Source organism: Sinohyriopsis cumingii, chromosome 14, assembly GCF_028554795.1.
Source record: "Sinohyriopsis cumingii isolate HCF-2022 chromosome 14, ASM2855479v2, whole genome shotgun sequence".
In the NCBI taxonomy this organism is placed as follows: domain Eukaryota; kingdom Metazoa; phylum Mollusca; class Bivalvia; order Unionida; family Unionidae; genus Sinohyriopsis; species Sinohyriopsis cumingii.
Window position 1 is genome coordinate 89,161,876 of NC_142974.1, and position 13,323 is coordinate 89,175,198.

A 13,323-nucleotide genomic window follows, 5' to 3' on the forward strand; every position below is an offset into this window, starting at 1 on the left:
ACCCCTATACTCCCATGAGATGCAAAGTTCTAAAAGAATTCAAAACTAAAATGTCTATTCTCCATGTCATACGTTCATGCACAGTAGCCATATCCTTTATACAGACACAGGCTACTTGTGGGACATCTGTGTGCAGGGTTTGAGGAGGGAATATGGTAATACTGACAGACAAGTATTACATCATTTAATATTACTGTCCCCCCACCACAAATCTACATTTTAATATCAGTAATATGTTACCTGCAGCTATTGCATAACTGAATTTGCCAGTAAAGTAGGAAGTTGATGGCATAAAAACCTGGTATAAACAAGGGCATACTCTTACAGTAGCAATGTCCATTACTGTAAGTTAGTATCTCTTTGTGCCACAACTATCGGCACTTTAGATAATATACTTACACTTTGGTGCAACAAAGAATAAATGGACAAGAAGGTAGCTGTGACTGCAAAAAGGCTTTCATCACATCCTGCAATGATGAACGAGTTTTATAGGCCTAAGAGGTAGCAATGGTTAGAACCTCATAGCCTTTAATCTTCCTTAACAAAAGTCCCTCTCAGCAAGAGACTCGTACACTCTCTTAATCAATCCACCTACAAACAACCTTCCTTTTTCCCCTAGAAGCAGCCACAAAGAATCATAAAGCCATAACTAGGCATATGAGTCAATCTGAGACTGGGAATGTCAACTAGGAGTGAAGCTACCAAAGGAAGCTGGTTGACAAAGGAAAGAAACTGACTTGTAATTGTCACTGAAATGAAAGCAACCTCATCTATAGAAATGGCATGAAGCTTTCTGCTTCATCTTGCAGACACTATGTACAGGAAGAAAACAGACTAATGGGTAAGGTTCTTGTAATATGCTTCATCCAAATGTTCATAATAATGTTCTATCAAAGACCACAACAAGTACAAGAGATTCCATATGGGCATTAGTAAGATACCAGTCTCTGCAGCTAAATATACCTCAAAATATCAGAAATATGAAGATTCAAACCAATGGTCTTTTGAAAATTTTAGAATGTTGGATTTGGCTTCCAATATTCCTTACTAGCAGATATCAATTATAAGAGAAGAAAATCAGCCAGTGCATTCATAGAAGGCCAGCTAGGATTGATGCATTTCCTACTGCACTAATTGCAAAGATTCTCCACATGGCATCACAGACTATGGACACTGAGCATCTCCTGGCCTGCACTATGCGCTTGGTAACCTTGCTCAAAAACATATCCTGGCAGATAGATCACCTGAAATGAGCAAAGCATGAAGGTGGAGAATCTTTGAGTTGTTGTGCTGTGATAGAAGGTCCCATCCTCCAATGCAATGTCCAGGGCTGGCCTATCACCTATTACTGGGTTGAGAAGACCACTGAACCATAGCCAATGGGGTACAGTGGGACTGTATGAGCAGTTGACATACTGATTTTGTAGAATCATGCTGAATGGTCGGATGGTGTAAGCAAATAAAAGATCCCACTTCAGCCTGAAGGCATCCACTGCCTAGGCCCTTTGATTTGCAACTAGGGAAACATAAAAGGGAAACTTTTAGTTTAGCCTTGTCAAAAAAGTTCACCAATGGTCTCCCCAACAATATGAATAGGGACTCTGCTATGTATTAGCGCATAGACCATTTTGTGAGGATTTCCTTGTTTCTCCTGGAACAGACTGTCCACCAAAATATTTTTTATTTTGGCAATATGACAAACTAAGAGAGTCTTTCCTATCTGTGGCTGCTCAGCGATGGGGATTCCATATCTCCATGCAAAGAGAAGGGGCATATAGAATTTATGTTGGGGTTTGGACTGAGGCAAGGAAATCCCAGTAAAGGGTTTACATTATTTGTCTCCCCATGAGGATTGCCAAGGAAGGGAGACATATAATGTAACCCCGTGACTGGGATTTCCTTGTCTCAGTCTAAACCCAATGTAGATTCTTTTTCTCATCCAATAATTTCCTTTAAAGTAAACAAAAACTTCTCACTTGTGCAATATAGTTCATGCGCCAATGTTTACATGTGGTTCATTAATACAAATAAATTAATAAGTACTGTGGCATGACCATGTCATCTGAAGAACAGTTTTTATGTGTAAGCCAAAAAAATAAAACACTACATAGTATTGAGGTACTATCACATTTAATATATGGATGTTATATGAAATTAACAATAAATAGTTAATATCTACTCCAAGAAAGTGTTTCGTTTTCATCAGTTCCAATTTAGAAAATTATGTTGTAAATAATGAAACGATACTGGTCCCACACCTATATTGTAGTGTATAGGCTATTATTATAACGAAATGTTACATGTAGCATGAGTGTCCGTGCTTGGGTTATTCATAGGTAACTAGTGAGCTGTGTCACTATTGTATATAACTCCTTTTCTTTGGAGGAGGTGAAACTGTTTGTAACATACTTTGTGTTCTCCTTAATATTGATTGTAAAATTACCCCCCGTGTATAAAAGACCCTCCTAATACAGACCCTGGCAGATAACCACGTGCTAAATTTTCAAGTTCACAGATTCTTTGAAAATTTATTTTTCTGTCTTGAAAATATGGCAAGGGCTATCATGAAATTTATTGATGGATTAATGTGCTGACAGAAAAATGATTCCTTCTGGCTGGTAAGTGCATTATTTGTCATTAAATATTGTAGGTATTTTTGATTCAACCAGGGCACAATGGAGATGCTTAAATTTTTTTAGAATAAAGCATGTTTTACATAACACATTTTCTGGCTGTTACTAAGTTTTCTGTAGTTGTTAAGAGAGTTGTGAGGCTATGAAGTGTATAGGTCTATAGTTGATGTGCATGGATCAGTGTTTTCTGTCACAGTTCATTTCACACAGCATTGAGAATTTTCATCCCATCTGTAGCAGTCATTTTTCAGGTCAGCATCATTAAATATAGCTAACAGTATATAATTTGTTTCACACGAAGTATTCAAAACTAGCTACATAGCTTTAACTACATTTAATGACACTGACCTGAAAATGTATTGAGCTTGGCCTGAAAATAGGATAAAATTTACCATGCTGTGTGGAATGAACTAACATAATACCAAAAAGCTTGACATCATATGTGGTCTAGGTCTCTCTTGAAATGTTTTTGTATGGTGTGTTCTCAAAGATGGATTTGTTGTTGTTGTTGTATGATTTTAGAAAAACTATGTCAGGCACAGCAGAAAAGAAGGGTTTCTTTTTTTAAAAGTAGTTCTGAGTGTGTGGACACCTTGATTGAGACAACTAGACTGAGATAAGAAAAGTAAGGTTAGCAAAACAGCTAGATTTCCCTGTCGCATGGGTGAGAAATAATATTCCTGATACCAGGAACCATGAAGAACTGTTCTTTCCTGCTTAAATTAAGTACCCTAACCAGAATATGACACGTCTGTGAACAGATAGGAGTGGTATTCAAGGGCATGCATGGATACTCCAATCAGAAACCAGTCCTGATCGTACCACCAACTCAAATGGTGGTAAGAATACAATCCTAGAGATTTATGATTTGTCAGATCATTATGCAGCTTCCTGTTTGCAAGAAGAAGAAACAGGTGGGGGCATAAGCCTAGTCTTCCAAGAGGAACCAGGTCCACCATGGGGTTCAAGGTCCCCAGAAGGGATAGATAAGGGTTGTTGTTGTGGGGTTTAATGCCATTTTTCAGCACACGATAGGCAATGTATTTCGACCAGTATTAATAGTAAAAGAAGAACCTGGGAAAACCCCGGGAAGAACCACCAACCCACGAGAAGCTACTGGCAAGCTTTCTCACATACCCACATTGGCCGAATCCTAGACTAGAACCCACACAGATGGAGGTGAGATGGCAGTGATCCGTAATGGACAGCACTTTAGACCACTCGGCTCCCCTACATAAAGGTAATCCAACAATGAAATTTCAGCTCTCATTGTCTCCATAAGGACCAGGGTTTGGGTAATGAACTAATTCCTGTTCATTAGAAAATTCATCACCATGTATACAAAATCCTAACATGGAAACAGCTCCAATTTCTCAAGGTTTGGTATAAGGCCCAGCCAGGTCGCTATGGGCAATATCAAGACAGATTTTGTCTGATGGACACTAAAAACTATTAAGAATCAACCAGTCAACAACATACATTATGGTCGGGATCGTCAGTGTCAGCAACTACTCTCATTACTCCAGTTAAGGCTCTGGGTATAGAAGCTTGGCAAAACAGCAAGCAAAGCTATTAAAACCTTCCAGTCCAGACGAAACTGGAGGTACTTTGTTTGAGGTGGAAAAATTGGGGATGTGAATGTATGCTACACTGAGGTAAATGAAGATCACCATTTGCTGGGCCAAAATGGCATTCCTGACAGGCTGTGGTCTTCATCTTAAAAAGTTCTTCCTAAAGAAAGTTGATTTTGTCAGAAAGGTCAATAATCAGCCAAAACATCCCAACTCTTTTGGATATCATGAAAATCTGAGTGCAGAAAACTTGGGACTGTTTCTCTATTTTGCCTTTCTGTATAAGGGAGTGCACCTCTTTTGTTTACCACAGTAGATTTCACTGGTGAAACAGTATGGGAATCCTAGCCAGGAAAGAAAGTTAGTAGAACTGAAGCTGGTATCCTCCACTTATAACAGAGAAACAAGATCCACCCATCATCCATTATGCTTGACCAAACACTACCAGGAATTGTTGTGGGTCTGCCTCTAGAGGTGTAACTCAAAGAAGGTTCTTTTTGTGCTCAAGTAAGACCTAAAATGTATCCAGAGAAACACGCCTGAGGAGACTGACACTAATAGCACCATGATCATGGATAAGACATACCTTGAGGTTTTGGCAACGGCTTCCTGCAAGCACTGTAGTGTGACTGGAGACAGAGATTCCTCCTTTAGATGGCTGAAGGAAGATGCAGAGAAAAGATCTTAACTGGAGGGGACAGCCAGGTCTCCTTGGAAATGACCCTTGGTGATGCCCCAGCATTTGTGAGGGGAGGCTTAAGGGGCCAGGCAGAGGAGTATATCCTTCAACTAGCCAGAGATGAGAGGTCTCAATGCTGAATGGACAGGGAAATAACTAGCCCCTGGTCCTTATACAACCTTTGAGAAGGCTCCCTGACCATAGCCAAATGGGGGAGCAAAACAAGATTCTGGCATGAGGTAGCCCAAAGTCTCTCCAAACTGGAGAGAATCTTCTTTTCCTATGTGCCACTGGCTTGTGACACAAATCCTAACAGAGAAGATGCCCGAGTCGATGGGTGAGAGAAGGCATGGGACCTAAAGAAAAGAGGAGGTGGTGCATCTGCCTGTTTTGCATCAAAATTTTTAGAGTTCATTAAGATGATGAGACATTTTTATCCTGGAAGGCAGGATTTTGGGACCCTGCGTCTCTCTGATGCAAGGTAGACCAAAAGGTAGGGACAGCCTCTTCCCATAACTCCTCATAAGAAACAAAATGACTGTCCCTAGTAGCACACTAAGCAGGAGGACAATGTCTGACTTTGACCTGCAACATTAAACCTGCAAAGAGGCCATGGCCCCACTGCAGATGGTGGCAAAAATGGGAAAGACAATTCACTATCCTGAAAAGGATGTCCCAACATCCTTTAGGGATTAAAAGGGATTAATGGGGAGGGGGGATGGAAGATGCAGATCCACAGATCCCCTTATGTCTGGTGCATGTATGCTGACTCCCAGTCCCCAATGGAGTTCACTGGCAGCCTAGTAAGAGAGTGTGTGTGATTTGGATTTTTAATGTAGCTTTAAAAAAAATTTAGTCATATCACTATGATGTCTGCAGCGTAGCAGTTTATAGTGATGTCTAGCACTAGGGCATCATGCCGCAGACATGTAGCATCATGTCCCACCCAGTCACATTATCCTGACACCAGGCCGACCAGTCCTGAGCGCTGAGCGAGGCAGCTGTTAGTTCCATTTTTGTAAGTCTTTGGTATGACTTGACAGGGGATTGAACCCATGACCTCCTGCATTTGAGGCTGATGCTCTAATCACTAGGCCACCAGAGCAGTTCCATACATGAAGTAAATAGAGTAAGAGGTGTTCTTGACTCTTATTCTGAATCTAATCTAGTGAGCACAGATTGGGTTGTAACAATCATCATGGGTCAAAGACCTTATAAGTCTCCACAGAGACTGACCCCATATGCTCCTGAGATCAAGGACTGCTCTTCACCAAATAGCTACTCTTCTTGTTATATGACCCAAGGGAAGGATCCAATGTTTTCATAAGATGAAGAGTAAGAAGACCCCTCAAAAGTGCATCTGTCTTCAGCAAGGTCTCAGACCTCATCTGACCATAAACAGTAAAATGGACAATCATCTGTCCATTGGCAATTAATACAAGCAAAAGCAAGTGGGGTGTATTCCATAGGACTTTCCTATGTCACAATTTTTCAGACATTGTGACATATTGCTGCAAAAGAAAACATGGTGAAAGAACAAAAAGTCATGATCATAATATTCATGAACAGCATGAGACCTAGAGTCAAATGTAAACTGTGATACTTTACCTGCCTCATAAGGTATTAAATGGTAGTGATGAATAGTGTGAGATTTGTAGTCAAACCACATGAAACTTAAGCAATACTTAACCTAATTAGTCAATATAAAAAATGTAATGAAATCAGCAGCACACACTATATTATAATTAATTAAAAAATAGAGGTAGTACATGTCTAACTCACTCTAGAAAATAATGGTGTGGTACCTATGGTCAAACATTAACTAATGTCAGCAATACTCACCTTGAATACTGATGACAATGAATACAGTAAAACCATCAAAATGAAACATAATCATACTGTATATCAAGAGTCCCTCCAAAGGACTGACTCAACGGCTGAAAAACATTTCCAAGAATTCAGGCTAAGATAATTTCTACAGTTTAACTGGAGTGCTGAAACCATCTTTGATATTCTTCAGCAATAACAAGATTTTCAAATTTGAAGTGGTGGAAACATTGGATTTAAACTTGGCACAATTTTCATTTAGGGCCAAAAAGGCAATATAATAGGTCTTCTGGTGGAAAGACCATAATGATGCGATTTCTGTATTGGAGAAAAATTGATAAAAAGATTTTGAGATGGATGCCATGATACCTACATTCGCTAACAGACTGGCATCATTTCTATTTAGTACCAATAATATACACGATAAGAAGTCCTTTAGTAAAACACAATATTGATATGACCAGCCATCTCAAAGAAATAGTGATAAGATTTCAAGATGGCCATTGTGGCAGTTATATTATATAATATAAGCTGAACTGGTACTATTTTCATTTATGATCAACAAGATATCCATAACAAGTCTTTAAGTGAGAACTCCATCCTGGTATGACCAGTCAATCAGAATAAATAGTGGCAACAAGATTTTCAGGAAAGCTCCTGTGGCTGGCAAAATAAATAGCTGAATGACATCATTAGAACCAACCAGATATCATAAAAAGATGTTTAGTAAAAACCCCATTCATTCAGGAGAAGTAGTGACAACATAATTTTCAAGATGGCCACTTTGGTGGCTATGCTGCGAGATCAGATTGATACCATTTTCATTTTAGACCCATTCTACACCATAAGAAGCCTTTTGGTGAAAATCCCATGGAAATATTACTTTTTATTCACTGTGATGGCCATATTAGACATCAGATCATCCCCATTTTCATTAGGACAAACCAAACATCATTAAAAGCCTTCTTGTGAAAATCCCATGGAAATATTAGTTTTTATTGAGGAATAGTGATAAAATTTTCAAGATGGTCACTGTGACAGTTATATTGGACACTGGACAGACTGGTACCATTTTCATTTAGAATCAACTATATATCATTAGAAGTCTTTCAGTAAATACACCATCTTTATCTGACCATCCGTTAAGGAGTAGTGATTCAAGATTCTCACAAAAACCACTGTGGCAGCCATACTGGACATCAGATCAGCACTATTTTCATTTAGTATCAACTTGACATCATATGATTCTTCAGTGAAATCCCCATTTCAATATGGCTTTTCTGTCAGAAGGATAAGTACTAAAAAGATTTTCAAGATGACCACTGTGGCAGCCATATTGGAAAGCAGATCATCCCAATTTTCAATTAGGACCAACTGGACCTCATATGATGTCTTTTAGTGAAAACCCCATTTTGATATGACCATCCATGCAACAAGATGTTTAAGATGACCAGTGATGACCACTGTGATGCCTGTATTTGCTGTCCATGCATCACCATTTGCATTTAGGACCATGGGGTGTATATGTGTGTAAAGATTCATAGCAATCTCTCAAATAGTTTAGGAGGAGTAGTGATAACAAACTAGTGCTAATGGTTGAACAGACAATGGGGGACAGACAACAGACTGTTCTGACCTGAAGAGCTAAAATTGCATTCTTGACTTACTATAATTGAAATTAATGATGTGCTGCCACTTGAACACACTAATAAAAGATAATTCTGATGTGTGACCCCCTCCCAAAACAATTAAACATAAAGCATTTGTTAATGCATCATTAAAAACACAGACATTTACTAAATAAATACTGACTGAGATGGAGATTAAAAGCAAATTAGATGTGTGAGGAAACAATACCTACTCATGAGTCCAGAAAAATAGATTCAGAAACAATTATGGATTATCAAATCTTCATAAATCGCTAGAGAGCCAATACTATGATCAAATATGAATTGGAATGAGGGTATAAACACAATGGAAATACTGAAAACAATATTTAGATGCCAAACACATGTTCCTGACATGAGAGAAGGCACTCTTTCAAGAGTGTTTCTGAGTTGAATTGATCCAATATGTTGTCCAGAAAAGTTTGATTAGTACTGCACATGGGTCTATGAGGGTCTATGACTTGGGAATAGACTGGATCTGTGTTCTTTCTAGTACTGAACTTTCTAGAACTTTCCATCTGATGGCAGGATGAATTTCTTGTTATAAGGATATTGGTAATTTCCATCCTGTAAAGGTAAGCTACATAATAGAGTCAGATGACATATTGCTAAATAAATTCAATATTTAACATATGCAACATGTTGGTTCTATGAAATAGCCACAGGATGTAGAAAAAAAAATGAAATTAAATAAGGTAATATAGGCATGCAATTTGCCCATGAAATAGTACTAAACATAAAATGTCCAGCTTTGACAAGCAATTATTGATAATGGTAATCATATGGTAACCCAATGATTTGTTGAAAGAGATTATTACAAAACAAAAAGAAGTTTCAGTGGCTCAGTGGTTAGCATGTTGGAATCAAAAGCAAATGGGTGCAGTTCAAATCCTATCATCTGGATGAGTCCGGTTGGCAACCGCGATGTGTCCCTGGATAAGGTACTATACTACAATAGTATTTTTTTTGTAAGTGAATCAAATTTCAGTATGGTGTAATGAAACATGTACTGCTATTGCTGACTTGGAAAAGATGTATCTGAAAAGGTCAAATGTGTGATCTGATACAGCAAAGGCACATTATGTTCAACTGAAAAGTTCAAATGTGTGATCTGATACAGCAAAGGCACAATATGTTCAACTGAAAAGTTCAAATGTGTGATCTGATACAGCAAAGGCACATTATGTTCAACTGAAAAGTTCAAATGTGTGATCTGATACAGCAAAGGCACATTATGTTCAAATGAGGAGTTCAAATGTGTGATCTGATACAGCAAAGGCACATTATGTTCAAATGAGTTCAGATGTGTGATCCAATACAGCAAACGTACATTTTCAACTGAAAAGTTCAAATGTGTGATCTGATACAGCAAAGGCACATTATGTTCAACTGAAAAGTTCAAATGTGTGATCTGATACAGCAAACGTACATTATGTTCAACTGAAAAGTTCAAATGTGTGATCTGATACAGCAAAGGCATATTATGTTCAAATGACGAGTTCAAATGTGTGATCTGATACAGCAAATGCACATTATCTTCAACTGAAAAGCTCAAATGTGTGAATTGATACAGCAAAGGCACATTATGTTCAACTGGAAAGTTCAAATGCATGATCTGATACAGCAAAGGCACAATATGTTCAAATGACGAGTTCAAATGTGTGAATTGATACAGCAAAGGCACAATATGTTCAAAAGACGAGTTCAAATGTGTGATCTGATACAGCAAAGGCACAATATGTTCAAAGGACGAGTTCAAATGTGTGATCCAATACAGCAAACGTACATTATGTTCAACTGAAAAGTTCAAATGTGTGATCTGATACAGCAAAGGCCCATTATGTTCAATTGAAAAGTTCAAATGTGTGATGTGATACAGCAAATGCACTTTATGTTCAACTGAAGAGTTCAAACGTGTGATGTGATACAGCAAACACACATTATGTTCAACTGAAGAGTTCAAATGTGTGATCTGATACAGCAAAGGCACATTATGTTCAAATGAAAAGTTCAAATGTGTGATCTGATACAACAAAGGCACTTTATGTTCAACTGAAAAGTTCAAATGTGTGATGTAATACAGCAAACGCACAGTATGTTCAACTGAAAAGTTTCCAAAGTACACTAAGACCAATATTGACCTCCAGTTGTTTCAGAAATTGCAGTCCTAAATCATACTGAGGTCAACAGTTCACTGACCATGAGAAAATCCTTATTTCTCAAATGTAACATGGCAGCAACAATCTTATCTCTTGCCATGAATGTTACACAAATGAACATGACATAATGTCCAATACATTTAATTTTTACATTTCATGCCTTTTTCCAAGCCTGGCCAAAAATATCAATATTCCTTTTTATACCCGAGGGCTGGTTGTTTGAACTTTTTAAAATGCACAATATTTGGTTAAGGAACTAACTCTTGAACAAAATGTATTATTACCCAGTCAATTTTCTTTGTTCCACAATGACAGAGACCTTTAAAATTTTGACACCTAACCATCAGGCTTCTTCCTGTCCCTAAAGTAATTTGTGCCAGATTTATTTCAGTTTTTCTTCCTTATGCCATTCTGAAAATGACTGCTGGGAATCCCTCTTTACTAATAAAATTTAATGGTATATAACTAGACTTGCCTGAGGCAGGGAAATATTTATATGGAACCTGACCCTGGTAGATGTAACATTACACAGTTTCACCCCTATGTGATGTATATTTCATGTATAAGATGTGATCAATACCCAAGTATAGGTTTCAGTTAAAACATTTATTCTTAAGTCTGAAAATTAGTTAACACTAGCTTAGCAGAACCTTCCAATGGCTGATTTGGGCACTGTACAGTAAAATAATCAGCCCTATTGCACAGGTCGGGCATTTTAGGCAAAATCTGGAGACTTTATATATATATACAGAGTGAGAGAGAGAGAAAGCATACTTACTTACTTTCACAAAAATGCAAGTATGCAATATATATTCAAAAATTTAGTATACAGTATATCCTCCATATATAAACAACAGTACACAATATATACTCAAAAATCACAACAGTACATAATATATACCTAAACACAAAGCATCAACATAAACCTTAACACAGATAATATCATCTTAAGAAAATACCCATATCTCACCAATCGCTAACAGTAACTCACCTCAAATCGTATTATATCATATATGAGATATCTGGGTACAGTCTGTCCTTCCACTTTATCTAAAATCAGTTCTCCATCAACCAGTGTGTCTCGTATATGTGCCTTGGGATCCTTTCTGCGAGGGAACTCCAAGTTTGGGACATAGAACACACTGTTGTCTCTGTCTATCATGTATACCTCATTTCTACCATGTATTAACATCAAATACCTGCAATCAGTACATATACTGTTAAAGTACAGATTATTAACTTTTTTCCACACTAAAATGAACTAAGTACCTAAAAATGACAAACATCACTTAACTAGTGATTATTTACGACATGTACAAACTAGCTTCTGTATCATAAATATTTTGTATCCTTGTTCAAAGTCAAACACAAAAAGAGTTCATTAAAATAACCAAATAATCATCATCCTTATTTAAAAAACAAACAGAATAAGATAGCAATATTGGCATATTCAAATGATGGTTGAAAGAACTTGTGAATTGTTTAAATGATTTTTCATAAAATTGAAATCTACAGGATAAAATTACACCACCCTTCTCACAAATTGTCATAAAAGATTACCAGCCTCCACATTTTCTTCAAGGAGAGTGGAAACAAGAAAAAATATATTATATTATGTGGCAGAAAGATAAATGTTTACATGACAATCTATATTAATGGAAAAAGAAGTTGTATACAAGGTATGGAACACATATACAAGAAGAATGTACATTAACCTGTGTCTCTAAGTCCTATACCTAAATTTTCTACAATCCTGTATTTACCTGGCTCCATCAGCCTTCCAGCTACATTTGTAGGCTTTTTCTCGGAGTAGGTTGATATTATTTATATCCATGGATACTGGCTGTGAGCCTGGAAATCCAGCACTGAAATGAAATTTTTAATGTTCAGAAAAGTAGAGTATAAGAATGTTAGGTAGGATATTCCATCTACATGTTACAAGTTAGTTAAATGAAAACGTTAAATTGATTCCACAAAACATGTACCATAACAGTCACCAAGAGAATTACCTTATGCACAAGTCTTAAGCTAGGAATCAATGGAAAATGGAGGCAAAGTACATAACTAAATTTATATTAGTATTTTTATTTTTCTACAGATTAAACAAAAGTGTTTTGTTTTAAATATTTTTTTGTAGCATGGCGTGAGTTAAATAATTTTAATGTGACCCAAGTTGGGGAAGAATGCATATTAAAAGTAAATCATTGATCTGCTTTCTTATTTTATCCCAAATATCTTGAATATAAGTACAATTGTTGCCCTTCTGTAAGATCCTCTCAGGAAAAGTAACATCATCCTGCATGAAAGTAATGCATTTTTACCATTTTGAAGCCTTAAAAAGAGATCCTCCTCCCCATCGAGTCAAAATGGCAAAATATCTCCCATCCTCATGGAGAAATAATCAAACATCATGTTCCATGCTTACAGGGCCATAATGAAACATCATGTCCCATGCTTATAGGATGATAATGGAACACCATGTCCTACTTATCTTAACAATGTTTCCTTCCTTAATTATTGTCAGCATGTTTATATTTTGTTATTTCAGGGTGTTTGCTTTTGTAATTTTGTCATTCTATATGGTTTGATGTGTTATCTAATATTTGTTACATAAATTTCAAGTTTTAACACTGAATTGTAATAGTTTTAAAACTGAATTGTAATAGTTTTAACACTGAATTGTAATAGTTTTAACACTGAATTGTAATAGTTTTAAAACTGAATTGCAATAGTTTTAACACTGAATTGTAATAGTTTTAACACTGAATTGTAACAGTTTTAACAGTG

At 36.9% G+C, this 13,323-nt stretch overlaps 1 protein-coding gene across 1 annotated transcript in view; it reads right to left on the reverse strand.

The window, feature by feature from the left end:
• LOC149784332 (mRNA-capping enzyme-like) overlaps positions 1–13,323 on the reverse strand; it is a 113,270-nt gene that overhangs the window by 28,753 nt on the left and 71,194 nt on the right. The window contains exons 11-12 of the mRNA XM_089932373.1: positions 12,300–12,401; positions 11,528–11,735 (exon numbers count right to left, since the gene is read on the reverse strand). Of these exons, the coding sequence (XP_089788499.1) occupies positions 11,528–11,735; positions 12,300–12,401 (310 nt within the window). The remainder of the gene's footprint in view (positions 1–11,527; positions 11,736–12,299; positions 12,402–13,323) is intronic.